The sequence below is a fragment of the Parasteatoda tepidariorum genome, chromosome 6, assembly GCF_982258835.1.
Source record: "Parasteatoda tepidariorum strain Cologne lab strain chromosome 6, Ptep-v5.0, whole genome shotgun sequence".
NCBI classification, from domain to species: domain Eukaryota; kingdom Metazoa; phylum Arthropoda; class Arachnida; order Araneae; family Theridiidae; genus Parasteatoda; species Parasteatoda tepidariorum.
The window spans coordinates 80,512,454-80,531,758 of NC_141760.1; the positions used below are offsets into that span (position 1 = coordinate 80,512,454).

A 19,305-nucleotide genomic window follows, 5' to 3' on the forward strand; every position below is an offset into this window, starting at 1 on the left:
AAAATATTTTTAAAAGACTTAGTCATAGTTTTTAACAAGTTAATTTTATAAGGTTTAACCATTGTGCCAGTTACAAGAGAAATGTTAGTTACACATACAATGAAACTTTAGAATTATTTTGGTAGCAAATGTTTCACAAGATATTTCAAATAGTAAATGATTTAGGAGATATTTCAGATCATAATCAAGGAATGGTACTAACTAAGTTAGATAACCTAGGAGATTCAGTTTTAGAAAATTTGATTGAAAAAATAATCTTTATTGTGATAGTTAAAATTTTTTCTTGCTCACAAATTTGAAGTTTTACTCAAACAGGTTTCGTATTTAGTCCCATCTCTTATAAATAGTAATTTATTAAGATTTCAATATTATTTTCCCCTTGATTTAAGATTATTTTAAGACCCTTAATGTGCACACTTTTTTAAAATTTTATTTCTGACAAGGACTCGAAAAATGTATTTTAAGAGTGCTCATTAGGAAACACCCAGTAAAATCAATCACAAAACTCTAAAATAATATTAACCTTTCAACAAGAATTTTGTTCCTTCAAGTTATAATAATTGACTTAGTTATTTAGTTATTTCAAAGAAAAGTACAAGAGATATTTACAACAGTAGGGCTGCTAATTACAACATTTTTACAAAACATTTTACAGAGCAGTAGACAACTTAAGCCTTCAAAGTTTTTAATAATTTTGCAAATTTTAAAAACATCACCATTAGAAAGTAGGAATAAAGTTGCGTTTCATATAAACTTTTGAATCATTTTAAATCTGTAGTGAATTCAAAAATAGCTTTAAACAAAATTTACAAAACAAGAATGACATATTTAAGCATGACAAACTAGAAATTTTTTTTTTGTTCTCAAACAGTGTAGAAAGCTGGAAACCTTGCTACAGTAATACAAATCAGTAACAACAAAAAACAATGAGTTTTTTTCACAACCAATTAATCTTTTTAATTTTGATATCTATTATGATTTTATAATAAAGTTCAAGAAACTGAATGTAGAATTGAATTCAATGCCAAATCAAAACTTACACTGTGACGCAATGCTTCAGGAGCAGTCCATTTAATAGGAAACTTTCCACCTTCAAGATTAAAACATCGCTCTCTAGCCAATCCAAAATCACATACCTACAAGAAGTAACATTTCATGAGGGGAAGAAAATGTACTTTTTAAGTAAACACAAATATATGATTTTTTTCTTTTTTTTAAAATTCACACCAAACCAAAAAACACATAAAAAAAAATCTGATGGATTTCAAAAAATAAAGTAATATGTAAGGAATTATAAAAATACTATAATGTAACATATTAGTAAGTAATGCCGGTCAATCTTTGTAATAGTGTAATTTTGCAGAGATAAATTACACATACACGTGGAAAAAAAAATAGTTCTTTACTCTGCTGATTAATCTAGAATAGCCTTAACAATTAAGAAAATATTAAACTTAAAATAATTATCAAGATAAAATAATTTACACTTTGGTTTTGCCAATTATTATATTCATATTTTAAGAAAAAAAATATGTATTTGTGTAGTAAACTTATGCTATCTGAATAAAACTTTTAACACAATAAAAAATACCTTTGCAACATTTTCATCTGATATAAGAACATTACGAGCTGCCAAATCTCTATGAACAACTTGACGAGATTCTAAATAGGCCATGCCTGCACATGTATCACTAAAATAAATATTAAGTAAATAGATATAAATAAGAGGAAAATTTCTATATGTTATTTAAAATAGTCAAAAAAACAATGACCCTCACACAACTGCAATTATACAATCATTTTTTTAAAGGTTTTTAATTCACCAGTTTTTTCAACCATTCTAAGTCTGCTATTTTTTTCTCTTAACTGATTTTGATAACTTATAATTATTCTTTTTTTTAAAAATCTATTTATTAATCTAATTTGATTTGATCATCTTTGTTCCCACTTTTTCTAAATGAAGCATAAAACATTATACACAGTTTTCTTACTTTTTAGAGTGCAGGGATGAAAGTGGTTGTCTAAAATAATGAACTTTTATAACCAAAAGATATTGATTATAAGAATAGGTTAATTTCTGACAAGGAACTACAATATATATATATATATATATATATATAAAAATACATATCATGACATTAATGAAATAAGTTATTTTGCTGTAGATAATTATGCTCTTAAAGAACAAAAAAAAAAAAAAAAAAAAAAGCTGAACACCTCACATTTTATTTATGCATTTTGTATTATAAATATTAAAATTTATTTAAAAAAAGACAGTTTTGAGATTTTATATTTGTCCAGTCAAAGCTAAGGGGAAAAATTATAATATATAAATTAGATAATTGATATAATACATTTAAAGTGCTGTATAATTCATTAATTGTTAGTGCTTTTGGAGTTTTGTATATAAAAGTATAAGCATGAAAAAAAAAAAAAGATTAAGTTCTTACGTTGCAAAATGAATTTGATCTTGCTTGGTGACGTGTTGTCTTCCCCTAGAGCGTAGGTAATCTACCAGAGATCCCTTGGACATAAACTCAGTAACAATGTAAATAGAAGGCCAATCAAACACTACACCTAACAACTGCACAAGATTCCTATGACTTAAGGATCTGGAAATAAATTTTAAGTACTTTAAGAACAAAAGTATGTTTACATTGAGAGTTTGTGTCTAAGAATGATTAATATAAAATTTTGCTTATATGATTAAGGAAACACATTCGTGATGCCTATCAAAATGTTCTTGGAATGTTTAAGTTTATTACATTTTAAGCAAAAAATAAAATAACTTACGTCATGACAGAAGCTTCTACCAAAAAAGATTGAGCTGCCTTGCTGTTATCTTTAAGAACTTTTACAGCTACCTTTTGTCCTCGCAAACAGCCGAGCACAACATCTAAGCAGAATTCAGACAAATAATAGGATTAAGAATTTAATAAAAACATTGGAAGAGTTTATGTACAGTGCACAAAATAAAAAACAGATTGTCACATACTAAGATTCAATCACGATAAGTCAAGTGAATAAATTTAAACGTGCTATTTTTTTTGTGTTTTTTTGCAGACTACATTTTAGTTATAAAATCAGGCAGAAAAACGTACTTTCTTTAAATAAACGTGTCTTTTTTCATCGGATATAGAATCTTGGTCTTTAAAATAAGGGCAGGAAGTGTGACCATAATTTAGACCTATATGGTTTTCTTTTTAGACAGAAGAGTATTCTGAAGGTTTAGATCCGTAACGTTGTGTTAAATTTTTGTATATTTGTCTCTGGGCCTATTTCAGAGATTCTTAGCATTTTAAGACACAATCGTAAAATTTGCTTATCCGAAAATAATTTACAAGTAAAAATAAATGTTTCGCATTTCTTCATTATCTAATTTAATAAAAGGTAATAAATTTTTGAATTGTAAGTAACTTTAACGCTTGTACAGTTTGCAATTTAATAATTTAAAACTATGTAGCTTAAAATGAAGTAAAATTTTGCATATCTTAGAATAAAGGAGTTTTAAAAATTGAACAAAATTCTTTTCATTCACTTTAAATAAAAAAAAAGAAGAGGAAAAAATGTGATTTTAGTCATTAAAGAGAAAGTTCCACTTATCCTTTGCTTCGTTTTTCCTTTTTTCTTTCAACATTTAATCAGCATTATTTATATTATTATGCTAAACAATAAGTTAACTAAAAGTCATTTAACAAAAAACTTTACTGTATAAAAATTGATGTTAACCAGATTAACAATTACTTTTTAATTATTTTTGTTGAATAATATGAGTTTACTTAAACAATTCATAATTATTGGACTTGCTCAAAGTTCAAATCATTCAGGATCTGAGATTTTTCACTATATTACTTATATTTGTGTTAGTCAAACAAGTAAAATTTTGATAAATTTGACCAACCATGATGCTCAGAACACTTTCTCCATACTTAATGTTTAATATCTATTTTAAGGGGTTATAAGTATACATCAATTAGGATAAATTCACAGAAAGTTTATTGATCAATCCACATACACACATTGTATAAATGCAAAATGTAAATTTTTATTTATTTATTCAAGCATCTTTTTTTTTAATCAGTTTTATCTTATATGTTAGGAAACTTTAACAAAAGCATCTAATTAATGTATAAAATTTTTTAAATATATCAAATTCATTGCACTATTATATCAATATTAACATAATATAATTAAATCATGCATAACAATTTTAATTACAATTATAAATTAGTTATTTTATTATCTACTATCATACCTGCCAATATGAAAAGGAAAAACTCCAGTCGATTTTACGAAATAATATAAATTTCATGATAATTGTTGCATAATGTACTATATATTTTACACATAGGGAATTTTAGTGATTTTTATAGTCATCAAAACTGAAAAATTGCAATATTTTCCAGTTATGATGGACATCTATGTATTATATATACTCATAATTTCGAATATTAAAATGCATTTAATTCATCAAAGATAGTTAAATTTTTTAAAATTAATTTAAAAACTGAGTTCTGAATAAAAATGAAATGAAAATGTTAGAATAAAAAAAGTTTTGAACTGGTGTAACCCTTTCGCGACGACTGTCACATATATGTGCCAGCAAGAAATAAACTCACTTCCCGGTAGACACACCGGTGTGACAGAGCGTTTTCTCGTTCACCCCCGGCCGCCACTCTTTTGTGCCAGTGTCCTGGTACGTTTAAAAAAATAAAATTTCTGCCAGAAGGTGACATTGTATGTCCATATGGTTTCAGATACATGTAGATTTGACCTTCTACTCAAAATAAGAGTAATATGATTCACATACAGGTGGTTTTTAGGGGGAAGGAATGGAGGAGAAGGAAATGTTTTATGACAGGTCCAATTTTTAGTGCAATATTAGTGTTTTAAATTTTTTCATACGAAAAAAGAATTTTAAGTCATACATTTGGTTTTCAGATATATAATGTTAAAAGTTATTAAATGGTAAGTACATAAAGAAAATAAAATGTGTAAAATATATATTTAAACAAGAAATGACTTAAGTAAATAAAGTATCTACAGAAATATATATAAAGCATATGCCATTTAAACACTCCACAGAACATTATTAAACAACACATTGATATTTCAGTCATTTCATGGATTTAGGCTTAACAGCAAAAAACCTTTCGGCCCTGGAGAGACACTTGCGAGAGAGACTGCCGGCCTCAGCGATAAGAGCGCAGTTGCGCTTCCCGTCGCAAAAGGGTTAAGGTTAAAATGAGGTTCATTTCATTATGTATTAGTAATACTTATTTAAATATTCAAGTAATAATCAGTACAAAAATTCTATTTCAATAGGGAATTTAACTCAAATTTAGGGAATTTTCTAAAATGTGCAATTACCAGAAGAATTTTAATTAAACCAGTACACCTGGACAGGGTTCATGCTCTACTATAAAAATAAAATTCAAGTACTTTTCAAGGACTTTTTAAGACTTATTATGAAATTCTCAAGGACTTAAATTTTAGTTAAAGACAGACTAAAATTTAACATTTTAAACTAAAATGTTTTGACGATAAATGCTAGTCGATAATAGCAGCACTGAAAAATAAGACTTCCATTGCTCTCTCTTAATTTCGGAAAGTGATCTAAGTATATATGTATATAAAAAAAAATAAAAAAAAGGGTGATTGGCATCAAGTCGAGAATAAAATTCATGATGCATAAAAACGTCAGGTTTGAATTTTGCATTAAGGCTTATTTTAAGCTAGGTATACAAAGTCTGAATAAGCAAAGATTTGGGCAGAAGACGGGGTAGGGGGGAATGTTCTATATAATACTGTGATATCAATTAGATATTTAAAAACAACTCTGCCGGGAGACTTTTATTTAATATTTAAAGTGGCAGAAGCATTTAGACAGTGAAATTTAAATTGTTCTTAAATACAATTTTGAAATTTCAACCACTTTTCTATTTAAGAAAATTAATCAATTATTGGATTTTGCTGCTTGATTATTATTTTAAATTTATTACCAGTCAACCATTTTAAATTGAAACAGTTGCCAACTTTCACCTCAATACCTTCTGATAGATTCTTAGGAACAATTTTGGTCACTGACTTTTTTAATTAACCACTCATACTTGAATTAACTTTTTTTCAGTAGCATCGATCATACGCACTTGACATGGTCACGTGAATATGAATTGCAACAAGTAGTTTTCAAATCGAGTATAAATACGAAAATCGATGTTTGATATCGCAAAATGCGTGAATACGAATAGCGACATTGGATTTTAAACTTGCGGAAAAACTAATTGCGCTAAAAAAACGCTTAAGTACAAATCGCGATATTAGATTTTTAAATTGCTTTAATGGGAATTGCGAGTACGATTTTTGAATCACGCGAAAACGAATTGCAACACCAGGCATTAAAGTGGACAAAAATAAAAAAAGCTGAACTTTTACAACGCAGGTCACTAGGAGGAGGGGAGGGGGAGTGCTCTATATGATACTGAGATTTATAAAAGCAACTTTTAACTATGCTGGGAGATTTTTATTCAATATTAAAAGTGGCAGAAGCATTTAGACAGTTAACTTTAAATTTTTCTTAAATATAATTTTAAAATTTTGACCACTAATATATTAAAAAAAATTAAGCAATTATAGGAAGGAGCTGTTGGGGAAAATGTAAACAAATAGAAATGTAAACAGTATTTTCCTCTTGGCTGTGTCACTTCCTGTGGGAAGTTGGGTCACTTCCTAGGAGAAGTTGGGTCACTTCCTGTTATCTCAGCTAGAAGGAAGTGGGTGTTTCAGTTTTTAGTTAGATATATCTTTGCTTTGGTTAGAGGATGTTTCTTCTCTTATGCTATGTTTAGAAAGAGCTATGTGATGTTAAAGAGTTATGTTTAGTTTGTTTGAATGTAGTGTTTCTTACTTTATATTTAAAGATTTATATTCAATAAATATAATTGTATCTTTTCCATGAAGTGAATTCTTGAGTAGTAATAGATGTCTTCAATATCTTATACTTAGTAAGCTGGCCCCTATTTTTCAACATTGGTTATGGGCCAGGACATTTTAGAAGGGGGCCGTGAACAATTTGTATTGATATTTAGAAATATATTTTGAAGAACTTTTATAGAAAATGGCTTTGCTACCAGAAGGCTTTAACTTATTAAGTTATGATAATTGGGACAGGTGGAAAACAGACATTAAAATTTTGTTATTAGATAAAGGCTGTTGGAAATTTATTGATGGAAAAGAAGAAGAGTTGGAAGATTCAGCTACAAGAAGAGAAAAACAGGAATTTGAATTGAGAAGAGATAGATCATTTTCTACATTGTATTATGCAATTCAGCCAGAATTCAGACCGCTTATTCAAGATTGTTTAGATGGTAAAAAGGCTTGGGAGAAATTGGTTCAGCATTTTGAGCCAAAAACAAGAGCCAGACTCATTCAGTTACTTGATGAGTTTTTTAGCATTAAGTATCAAGCTAATGAAAGTATAGGCCTTTTTATTGCTAGACTTAAAACAGCAATGAAGAAGCTTAGTGAAGCAGGTCATGAATTAAATCAGTTGTTTCAAGGCTTCCAAGCAATAAGGCATCTACCACCTGAGTTCTCCGGTATAGTTCAGTTAATTTATCGTTGGAAGGATGAAGATTTTACGATTGATAAAATTGCCGAAGAACTGATAAGAGAAGAAAGCAGACTTACACAAGTGAAAGCTGATATTCGTCCAGAGGTTAGTGCGTTTAACATTTCTTCTATAAGTAAAGATGAAGAAAGATATGGAGACAGAAAAAAATCTCAAAGTAAATTTGTAGAAACTAATAGAAAAGTCATTGGTCCATGTCATCACTGCCACAAGTATGGACATTTAGTTGCAAATTGTAGAGATAGATATCCCAGAAATGTAAAGTCAAAGTGGGGTAAACAGAAAAGGAATTTCAATGATCAGTCAGCTGCTTTAGTTGAGACTTATTCAACACACTCTGTGGAAGTTGGTGAAACCATGATTGAAAATGATGATAAAATATGGGTTTTGGATTCTGCTGCAACTACACATTTCTGTAAAAACAAAACGTTAATGTCAAGTTATGAAGAAACAAATAATGTAAGCATGGCTTTGGCTGTTGGGGATACTTCTAGTAAGGTACTAGGAAAAGGAGCTGTTGAATTTTCAGTTAAAGTAGGAGGAGAAATGAGTAATATAACTTTAACAAATGTTTTATACAACCCAAGTATTCGAAGAAACCTAATATCTATTTCACGATTAGAAGCTGCAGGAGCTAATTTTGTTGGAACGAAGGGAAAATTATGGATTTATTCAAATGATTGGTTGAAGTTATTTTATGCCACTAGAAAAGACGGATTGTACTACCTGAAGCCATACAAATATAAAACTGGAACTCCAAAAGCTGAAAATAGTGGATTTAATGTTGGCACTTGTAAATCAGGAACAGATATAGCTACATTGTGGCATAGGAGATATTGTCATATTAATTTTGACTACCTTAAGGAAACTAGCAAGAACCAGAGTGTAAGGGGATTACCTAATATAGAAAAACCAGATGAAAATTGTGACACTTGCCTCCTTGCCAAGTCCAATAGAATCTCATTTAAATCAATTCCAAGTCGTACTTCTCAACCACTTGAAGTAGTATATATGGATGTCTGTGGTCCTATGCCGAAAACTTCAAAAGAAGGAAATAGGTATTTCTTAGCAATTATAGATGATTACAGTCGTGCAGTAGTTTTATACCTTATGAGGAATAAAAGTGAAGCATTTAGGAAATTTAAGAACTATCATGCAAAGATGGAACGCTTGACTGAAAGAAAATTAAAGTGTATCAGGAGTGACAATGGCGGTGAGTTCTGCAACAACCAATTTGAACAATACTTAGAAGAGCATGGAATTTGTGCTGAGCGAACTAATTACTATACGCCAGAAGAAAATGGTGTATGTGAAAGATTTAATAGAACTGCTCTGGATGCCATTAAATCTATGTTGAGGGATAGTAACATGAATGAAGAATGGTGGGATGAAGCAGTATGTTGTTTTGTTCATACATGGAACAGAATTTCAAGAAAAGGAAAGAAAACACCGTATGAGATGTTGTATGGAAAGAAACCACCAGTAATGTATTTTAAAGTGTTTGGATGTAAGGCTTATGTTGGTGTACCGAAACAAAAGAGAAATAAATTCCAAATGCGTGCCAAAGAAGGTATAATGTTAGGTTATGCTTTTTCAACCAAGGGCTACCGTATCTACTTACCTGAAGATCGTAAAGTTATAGAAACAAAAAATGTTAAATTCAATGAAAATGAATTTTCAGTGGAAGTCATCCTGGACCCAAGTAGAAAACCACCAAGAAGAACAAAATGGAATGAAGAAGAAGAATCAAGTGATGAAGATATTATTCATAGGCCAGAATTTGACTCAAGTTGTAGTCATGAAAACATCAAGAAGGTATCAGATTTAAACTGGTTAAGAAAAGCAACTAAGCGATCAGATGGATCTAGAAATGATATTTATTATTTCATAGAAGGGTCTAAAAACCGATTTAGGTCATCAAATGACATTGAGAAATATTGTGATAGTCATGGAATTAAATTTGAAAAAGATATATTTGATTTTAGTGGTAGGAATGAATATTCTGGTAAAGTAACCAGAAATGAAGTCAGCATAGTACAAGAAGATGAAGCAAATTTAATTGAGTATAATATTCCAAAAAGCTACAAAGAAGCAGTTGAGTCAAGAAATTGTGAAAAATGGAAGAATGCAATGGAAGAGGAAATTGAAATGATGAAGAAAAGAGAAGTGTGGTCATTGGTAGAGAAACCGAAAGATACTAAAGTGATAGGTAGTAGATGGGTGTACAACCTAAAAACCGATGAATCGAATAAAATTGTGAGACATAAAGCCAGACTTGTTGCACAAGGATTTAAGCAACAACAGGGCATTGACTATTACGAAGTGTATAGTCCTGTGGTTAATTTTTCTCTCATAAGACTATGTTTTGCTATTTTTGTAGGTTTGATGAACTGGGTTCACTGTCAAGTCGATGTAAAAAGTGCATATTTATATGCAGACTTAACAGAAGAAATTTATATGGCACAACCTGAAGGTTTTGTAGTGGATCCATCAAAAGTGTGTAGATTAAAAAAGGCAATATATGGATTACATCAATCAGGACGTGAGTGGTACACTGAAGTAACTAGTGTGTTATATGAATTAAAGCTTGAAAAATTAGATTGGTGCAATGGAATATTCACAGGAGATAATGTGTTGCTATTGTTATATGTAGATGATATTGTGATAATGGGAAAAAGTCAAAAGCACATAGATCTAGTTTTAAAAGAGTTGAATCAAAATTTTGAACTAAAGGTTTTGGGAGAAACAAGGAAACTTTTAGGTATAGAATTTGAGAAAATTAATGGTCATTTAGTAATCCACCAGAAAGAATATATAGAGAATACAGTGAAGCATTTTAGCAAGTGGTACAATATACCCATAGTTTCATTGCCAATAGCTAAAGGATTAAATTTGTCAATGCAGGATTGCCCACAAACAGAAATGGAGAAAGCAGAAATGGAAAACATTCCATACCGAAGTGTTCTTGGATGTGTGTCCTTTATAGCAAGTAGGACAAGACCTGAAATATCTTATGCTGTTAATATTTTATCGCAGTATCAAGAAAATCCTGGTATCAAACTGTTATAAAAATGTAGGGGTTGTTAGAATTATTTAGATTGGCCGAGGCTAAAAAAAGTGAGCAATAACCCTTAAAAATAAAAAAACATAGAAGAAAACACACTAGAAATCAAGATGTCTTTGTAATGATTTTTCACATACCTGTTGCAGGTGGGAGACGTCACACAATTTGGCTTAGCTGCAATAATTTAAAGAAAAACACAAGGAAAAGTCCAGAGTTCATTTTTTTTGTTGTAGTTTATTACTGCAGATCACTTCTTATCAAAAAAATCGTTGGGGCATCAGAATCACAAGTATGTCCAGTTAGGGGTCATAAGGCATATTTTTCAACATTGATCATCTTTTCATCTCCTAGTAGCATCAGTGGCGGCTGGCAGTTGTCTCAGTCGACACATAAACATTTCGCTTCTGGAAGGGCGATCCAAAAAAATTACGATGTCGATAGATTGATTTTCGTTCTTGTCGAACAAAACCGCATCCTTGGGGAGTCGGCGGGCAGGTATTACGCCATTTTAAAGGGAGTGAAGTTCCTTCCCTCAACCAGAGAGAAAACCGAAGCAAAATAAACGCTCAGTACGCGAGCGAGGTGACTGAGAAAAATCAAAGTATCGAATAATCACTTAAATGTTCATGGCGATGAAACAAAAAAAACAAAACAATCACAGCCCGCAGAGGGGAACCTCAGAGGGTCGGAGAAATATGACCGCCATATATTTAAAACAAAAATAAAACTCCGTCTCTCCAAAGAGAGGAGGGGGTGAAAATGAAAAACCCCTGTTAAGGGATCGTAGAAGGTGTTGACAACTAAATTTCGAATGTGTCCGCTCCCAGAAAATGGGCGGTATTTAAAGAAATAGACTAGAAGTGGAAGTTAAACTTCCTAAAAGCCAAAAAAATCGAGCTTAAGGAGCGAACTGAACTGAGTTAACTAACTCCTTAAATTTAAGCATAATTAAATACTAACGGCGACCGTACCGTAACCACAAACATGTGTTGACATCAAAGGTCGCCGACAGTCTTCTTTCCAAGAAAAAGGAGTGTCTGAAGAATGTGCAAGGCGCCTCCTGGGGAAAGTGTCCTCATTGCGCTAACGCGTTAAGGGGCGAGAAGAAAAAGATGAAGACAATAAAAACTGTATCTAAAAATATAATTTAAGCCGAAAAATTAGTATTTTGATTAATAAAACGGGATATTTAGAAATTAGGCTGTGACTTAATGTCACATTATACCCACAGCCGGTGAAAAAAAAAAAATTTTGAAGAAATGAAATTTTTTTTTTTTTTTAAAAATTTAAATTTAAAAAATTAGCAGAAAGGCCTAAAGTATTCGTAACCGAAAAGCATTAAAATTAACAATTTAACAACCTGCCACTAAAAATAATAAAATTAATAATTTAACAACCTGCCGCTAAAAATAATAAACATTAATAATTTAACAACCTGCCGCTCCAGTCCACCACATCAGCCTTAACAGAACATTCAGATGTTACATAACATTCGGTCTCAAAAATTTTGACAGTAAATTGGTCTCAAGTAGAAATGCTGTGCCCCAACATAGTTACAATAGCAATCACAACACAAAAACGGACAGTAACAGCTGTACATAGCTGATCTTGATTATAACAAAGTAAACAATCTTAATTGTTTGCTAAACAATAAAACACAATGTTCATTGTTTGAAAAAAACAACAACAAATCTTAATTGTTTACAAAAACAACAACAACAAAAACAATCTTAATTGTTTGCTAAAAACTTTTGCTAAAAAAACTTTTGACCTACCCGATAGTCAAAATAAAGTGCACTCGACATTAAAAAAATTATCTCCACAGAAAATAAAATTACAGAGATAAAATGTGACTCAATGAGTATATAGATAACTCACTCAATAAATGTGGAAAAAAAAAAATATGAGGTAATTCATTAACTCAAATGGTTCCTTATAAAAAGGAATGAAAAAAAATTGATTTTGTTTGCTGAATTTATGCTTATTAAAAAAATTGAGAATTGCAAACAAATGAAGACAAATCAGGCTCACATTGTAGACTGATGGTATTCCGAGTTTAAACGAATGAAGAAAAAAATTTGTACAACAAAGTTTTGTACAATTCAATTATTGAAAAAAATTTAAGACCAATCAAATACGACTGATAATTTAGTATTCCGAGTTAAAACGACAAAAATTAGTATACAACCTATGAATTATGCATGGGTTCAGAAATCAAAGTCATTAGTGAGATCAATTAAGTGCACAAAAATTAACAAGTTAAAACTTAGAGAGATTTAAATTTAAAAAAAACAGACTTAAATTAATAGAAACGCCTAGGCAAAAACATTGAGCTTAACACCTGCAAAAACTAAGTTAGAAATTACACCTTAAAAAAATCACAGACATTTTTCTCACTAAAAAATTGATCACATAAGTATGTTGAAACCATATGCATCATATTCTACACACAACTATGTATAACAAACACACACCAAAAACAACATTTATCTATAGGCAAAATTTTTAAACAAGGATCAAAAACGCTGCTTACCAATACTGGTAACTAATGATTACTTAAAATGTCCATAAACAATGCCTATAAAGTATGCTTAAAAATGAAAATTCATGAATTCACATATTATGAATAAATATAAAAATGCTTGATGAACATAAAAATAAAAAATTGATGAACATAAGAATAAAACCAGTTTGATGAACATAAAATAACAAAAAGTGCTTGCAAGCAGACATAAACAAAATTAAAAATCATCAACACTACAGATACAAAAAAATTTTGTATCTAAACACAGAGCTGTAGCCGTTTACTACATTCTGAGAATCCAAAAGTTATGTAATAAAACTTTATTCATTACATAAGAAAAGAAAAAAAATTCTGTACAGGAGCAAGGATCAAAAAATGAAAAAAATTGGCATTCGAAATTTGTGTCATCCTCAAAGTTAAATTAAGTGTTTACTAATGTTAAAAATGTCTAAAACATGACCTAACAATCATTAGAAAAAAAAATTGTAAAAGTTAGACAAAAACAACTTTGTATCACTTGTTCGTTTATAAAATTAGTGATTACTTAATCAATGTATTATTGATAATGAAAGATTTGATGATTATTACATATTATATAATTACAACACAAATGAAAGAATGTTCTCAAACAAAGCAAAAAATGTTTAACCTCAAAAGACACTTAATTATTCGTTTTACATTAACAATGAAGGTAACATTGTAAAAGTTATGCGCATTAGTAATTATTAACATATGGATATTCAAAGGTTACGCAAAAGATTTTCCCCAAAGAGCATCAAAACAATTCAATTATTTAATAATTGACTCGAATCATTTTTTTTTTTTTTTTTTTTTTTTTTGTATTTATTTTAAATTATTATTATATATATATATATGTCATATATATCATCTGGTTCTTTGACCAGGGAATCATAATTGATCTTCTGGTTTCTTTGACCAGGAATACCTTCTGATACATTTTTGATCAGGAAACTAAAATTAATAATTAACTTCTGGCTCTATTATGTCCAGGGAGAAGTAAAAGAAAAAAATTCTGGTTTAATTTACCAGCAAAAATCGTTGAGCTCAGGTATTACCCAGAGCAATCAGGACATATTTTATCCCAATTAGTTTAAAAAAAATTTAATCCCAAAAATATTGATGCATCTGTATTACCAGACACGATTCAGGACAATAGATTTATCCCAAATATTCTTCTTTTTTGTAATAATTCAAGTAAATATTAAATTTTCAGATACTCCAGTAGGAAAATCGTAACGTACTCAAACATAGAAGCCTGGCAAATCTTATATCAAAACATTGATTCACTAAAATTGAGAACATGACATAATAAAAAAATTGGGAAAGAGCCAAATTTGAGAACATTAGATAATAAAAAAATTTGGAAAGATAATTTTTTTTTTTAAAAAATGATAAAAATTGACCAAAAGAAAATCTAAAAGAAACTGCTCACACCCATCATTAGAAAACCCCATCATTTTTGAATACATCAATCAATTAACGCAAGTTAGTGAAATTAGAAACATAAAAAAATTACAAGAAGTAAATGTATAAAATGCAAAAGTCATTGATATTGTATAACATCTGCTACAAGACCCCGCTGTACCATGGATATGTAATGACCAGCATCACACACAACGATGCCCAAATAACACTCGTCACACATATATCAATAAGTTAATTACAAAAATTATTATCAAAAAAATTATTTGTTAAACCATAAGGATAAACCTTAGGGATAGTGATATTGTTAAAATTATCAGGCATAATTGCCAAATTAAAATTATTCACGCGGGTCTGAATTGGGGGCATCTACCAAAAATATTTTATATTGATTAGCATCATTGAAAAAAAACCTTTACATAAAAATATAGTATAAAATTACCATTACTACAACAATACCATATATTTAAAAAATTAAATTTTTAGAAAAATTGTATGCAACAAATCACAATTAAAAAAATTGCCATATGAAAAGGAATTATGATATGACTCAAATGATTACTTTGAATTATCTAACTATATGAAACATCTTGAAAAACAAGTATTAAATAATACTGACAATTAAATATTTAAAGAAGTATTAGAAATAAAACATTCATAAACATGACTCATTTAACCTGTGACCATGAATTTTATCATGAATTTATGTGAACTAGTTAAATATTGAAAAAAATAACATTTTAAAGACTGATATAAATACAAATCACTTATTATTACTAATGATTAACTTCAACAAATGACAATGACCTCTAAAATTAATATACGCATTACTGCTATTCAAAATGAAATTATTCAATAAGTGAACCTTAAGTTTAAATCAACAAAATTAAAATTATAATCATTCAAATACATAAGAGCTGTGCGATTCTTACTCAACCAATATGGCATTTGTGTAAACATCAATAACATTGAACATCAATTTTAAATACTAAAATCAAATCCTATTTTAGATGATTTATGAAGAAATAGTTAACTGCATTTTCTCACTTAAAGTTATACTATTAATTAAAATAGTTAACCTGATCAATATCACAAAACAATTGCATGAATCAATTTACAGCATATAGTAATTATTATTATTTTAAATCAACTCAAAAATTATACTTAACTTAATATATAAACACCAGCTTGAAGTCAAAATTAATCCTATATTTATTTATTATTTGCAGCAATTGAGCCCAACAATGTAGGTAATAAATGAAAACCTACTTTTTACATAAAGCATTACAGTACTGATTATTTTTTAGAAAAAAAACATGTAGGTAGCTTGAAATTTTGGTCAAAAATCAAAATCTTCAATCATTTAATGATTAAAACAACAAAATGCCAGGAATTAATTTCTTAAATCTTCAATTACTGTTAATCAAAAGAATTATTATATTAAACAAAATTAAAATTATATATATTAATTATAATTAAACCTTAAATCATTTTTAGAAAACAAAAAAATTTGATAAACAAGTACCACAGCAATGTGGCTGGTCAACGGCGCCAAATGTTATAAAGAGGAGGGTTGTTAAAGTTTAAAAAATTGGCCGAAACTAAAAAAATAGTGAGCAATAACCCTTAAAAATAAAAAAACATAGAAGAAAACACACTAGAAATCAAGATGTCTTTGTAATGATTTTTCACATACCTGTTGCAGGTGGGAGACGTCACACAATTTGGCTTAGCTGCAATAATTTAAAGAAAAACACAAGGAAAAGTCCAGAGTTCATTTTTTTTGTTGTAGTTTATTACTGCAGATCACTTCTTATCAAAAAAATCGTTGGGGCATCAGAATCACAAGTATGTCCAGTTAGGGGTCATAAGGCATATTTTTCAACATTGATCATCTTTTCATCTCCTAGTAGCATCAGTGGCGGCTGGCAGTTGTCTCAGTCGACACATAAACATTTCGCTTCTGGAAGGGCGATCCAAAAAAATTACGATGTCGATAGATTGATTTTCGTTCTTGTCGAACAAAACCGCATCCTTGGGGAGTCGGCGGGCAGGTATTACGCCATTTTAAAGGGAGTGAAGTTCCTTCCCTCAACCAGAGAGAAAACCGAAGCAAAATAAACGCTCAGTACGCGAGCGAGGTGACTGAGAAAAATCAAAGTATCGAATAATCACTTAAATGTTCATGGCGATGAAACAAAAAAAACAAAACAATCACAGCCCGCAGAGGGGAACCTCAGAGGGTCGGAGAAATATGACCGCCATATATTTAAAACAAAAATAAAACTCCGTCTCTCCAAAGAGAGGAGGGGGTGAAAATGAAAAACCCCTGTTAAGGGATCGTAGAAGGTGTTGACAACTAAATTTCGAATGTGTCCGCTCCCAGAAAATGGGCGGTATTTAAAGAAATAGACTAGAAGTGGAAGTTAAACTTCCTAAAAGCCAAAAAAATCGAGCTTAAGGAGCGAACTGAACTGAGTTAACTAACTCCTTAAATTTAAGCATAATTAAATACTAACGGCGACCGTACCGTAACCACAAACATGTGTTGACATCAAAGGTCGCCGACAGTCTTCTTTCCAAGAAAAAGGAGTGTCTGAAGAATGTGCAAGGCGCCTCCTGGGGAAAGTGTCCTCATTGCGCTAACGCGTTAAGGGGCGAGAAGAAAAAGATGAAGACAATAAAAACTGTATCTAAAAATATAATTTAAGCCGAAAAATTAGTATTTTGATTAATAAAACGGGATATTTAGAAATTAGGCTGTGACTTAATGTCACACAAACATTGGCAAGCTTTACTGAAATTATTAGGGTATCTGCAATATACAAAAGAAAATATGCTTGATTTGTCGAAAATCTTAGATTTGTCAATAAAGTGCTACACTGATGCCGACCATGCATCAAACAGAGATGACAGAGTGTCAATAGGAGGAACTATTGTATATGTAGGTGATATCCCTATCTTGTGGAAAACCTTTAAACAGAAAAGTGTTTCAATTTCTACCATGGAGGCTGAGTATATCTCTTTATCGGAGTCAGCCAAGGAGTTAGTGTGGTTAAAAAATGTGCTAACTGATAAGAAACTCAAATTGAACGTACCAAGCTGTGAATTGTTTTGTGATAACAGGGCTGCTATTGATTTTTCTAAATCTGAGGTTGAGAACTCTCGCAGCAAACACATTGATGTTCGTTACCATTTTGTGAGACAATATGTGAATAACAAATTCTTTGAATTAAGATATGTTAGAACTTTGAACAATACAGCAGACTTGTTAACAAAGCCTGCGGTTAAAGAACGAATGCGATCCTTCTGTAATAAAATATACTTAAGGACTTAACTCAAGGTTACAAATAAGTGTAACATTTTAGCACAGCAAAAGGAAAAGGGGGCCGAATGTTGGGGAAAATGTAAACAAATAGAAATGTAAACAGTATTTTCCTCTTGGCTGTGTCACTTCCTGTGGGAAGTTGGGTCACTTCCTAGGAGAAGTTGGGTCACTTCCTGTTATCTCAGCTAGAAGGAAGTGGGTGTTTCTGTTTTTAGTTAGATATATCTTTGCTTTGGTTAGAGGATGTTTCTTCTCTTATGCTATGTTTAGAAAGAGCTATGTGATGTTAAAGAGTTATGTTTAGTTTGTTTGAATGTAGTGTTTCTTACTTTATATTTAAAGATTTATATTCAATAAATATAATTGTATCTTTTCCATGAAGTGAATTCTTGAGTAGTAATAGATGTCTTCAATATCTTATACTTAGTAAGCTGGCCCCTATTTTTCAACAGGAGCGACTATTAAATTACTTACTAATGAAAAATATATCACATCTTTACAGTAACTAATTCAAGAGAAAGCTTACTTCTACTTCTTTTAAGAATCGCGATATTGGGTTTTAAAATCGTGTGAATATGAATCTTGATATCGGATTATAAAATCGCATGAATATGAATCGCGATTTTGGATTTCAAAATCGCGTGAATATGAATTACGAAATTGGATTTTAAAATCGCGTGAATATGAATCGCGATTTTGGATTTTAAAATCGCGTGAATATGAATCACGATATTGGATTTTAAAATCGCGTGAATATGAATCTGAATCGCGATTTTGGATTTTAAAAACACGAAAATACAAATCACAATATTAGATTTTAAAATCGCGTGAATACAAATAACGATATTGGATTTTAAAATCGCGTGAATATGAATCGCGTTTTTGGATTTTAAAATAGCGTGAATATGAATCGCGATTTTGGATTTATAAAATCCCGTGATTACGAATCACGCTTTTGGATTTTAAAGACACGAAAATACAAATTGCGATATTTAATTTTTAAATCGCGTAAATAAGAATCACGATGCATAATTTTTAGATCAAGTGAATACGAATCGCAGTGAGTAATTTTTAAATAGCGTGCGTATAAATACGAAAAACGATATCTGATATTACAACTGCGTGATAACGAATCGCAAAATTGGATTTAAAAATGCGTGAATACGAATCGAGACGTTGGATTTTAAACTCACTAGAATACAAATCGCGATATTGGGTTTTAAAAACGCTTAAATACAAATCGCGATATTGGATTTTGAAATTGAGTGAATAGGAATTGCTAGTACGATTTTTAAATCGCGTAAAAAAATTGCAAC

At 30.1% G+C, this 19,305-nt stretch overlaps 1 protein-coding gene and 1 long non-coding RNA gene across 3 annotated transcripts in view; both read right to left on the reverse strand.

Moving 5' to 3' along the window:
- LOC107456070 (tyrosine-protein kinase CSK) overlaps positions 1-19,305 on the reverse strand; it is a 39,852-nt gene that overhangs the window by 10,893 nt on the left and 9,654 nt on the right. For both annotated transcript variants that reach the window (XM_087166092.1, XM_087166091.1), the window contains exons 7-10: positions 2,794-2,896; positions 2,451-2,612; positions 1,592-1,691; positions 1,041-1,136 (exon numbers count right to left, since the gene is read on the reverse strand). In XM_087166092.1, the coding sequence (XP_087022218.1) occupies positions 1,041-1,136; positions 1,592-1,691; positions 2,451-2,612; positions 2,794-2,896 (461 nt within the window). The remainder of the gene's footprint in view (positions 1-1,040; positions 1,137-1,591; positions 1,692-2,450; positions 2,613-2,793; positions 2,897-19,305) is intronic.
- LOC147808173 (uncharacterized) lies at positions 10,909-17,440 on the reverse strand. The gene is made up of 2 exons (XR_015434754.1): positions 12,130-17,440; positions 10,909-12,091 (listed from the first exon to the last, which is right to left on the reverse strand). It is a non-coding gene; the product is annotated as an uncharacterized LOC147808173 (long non-coding RNA).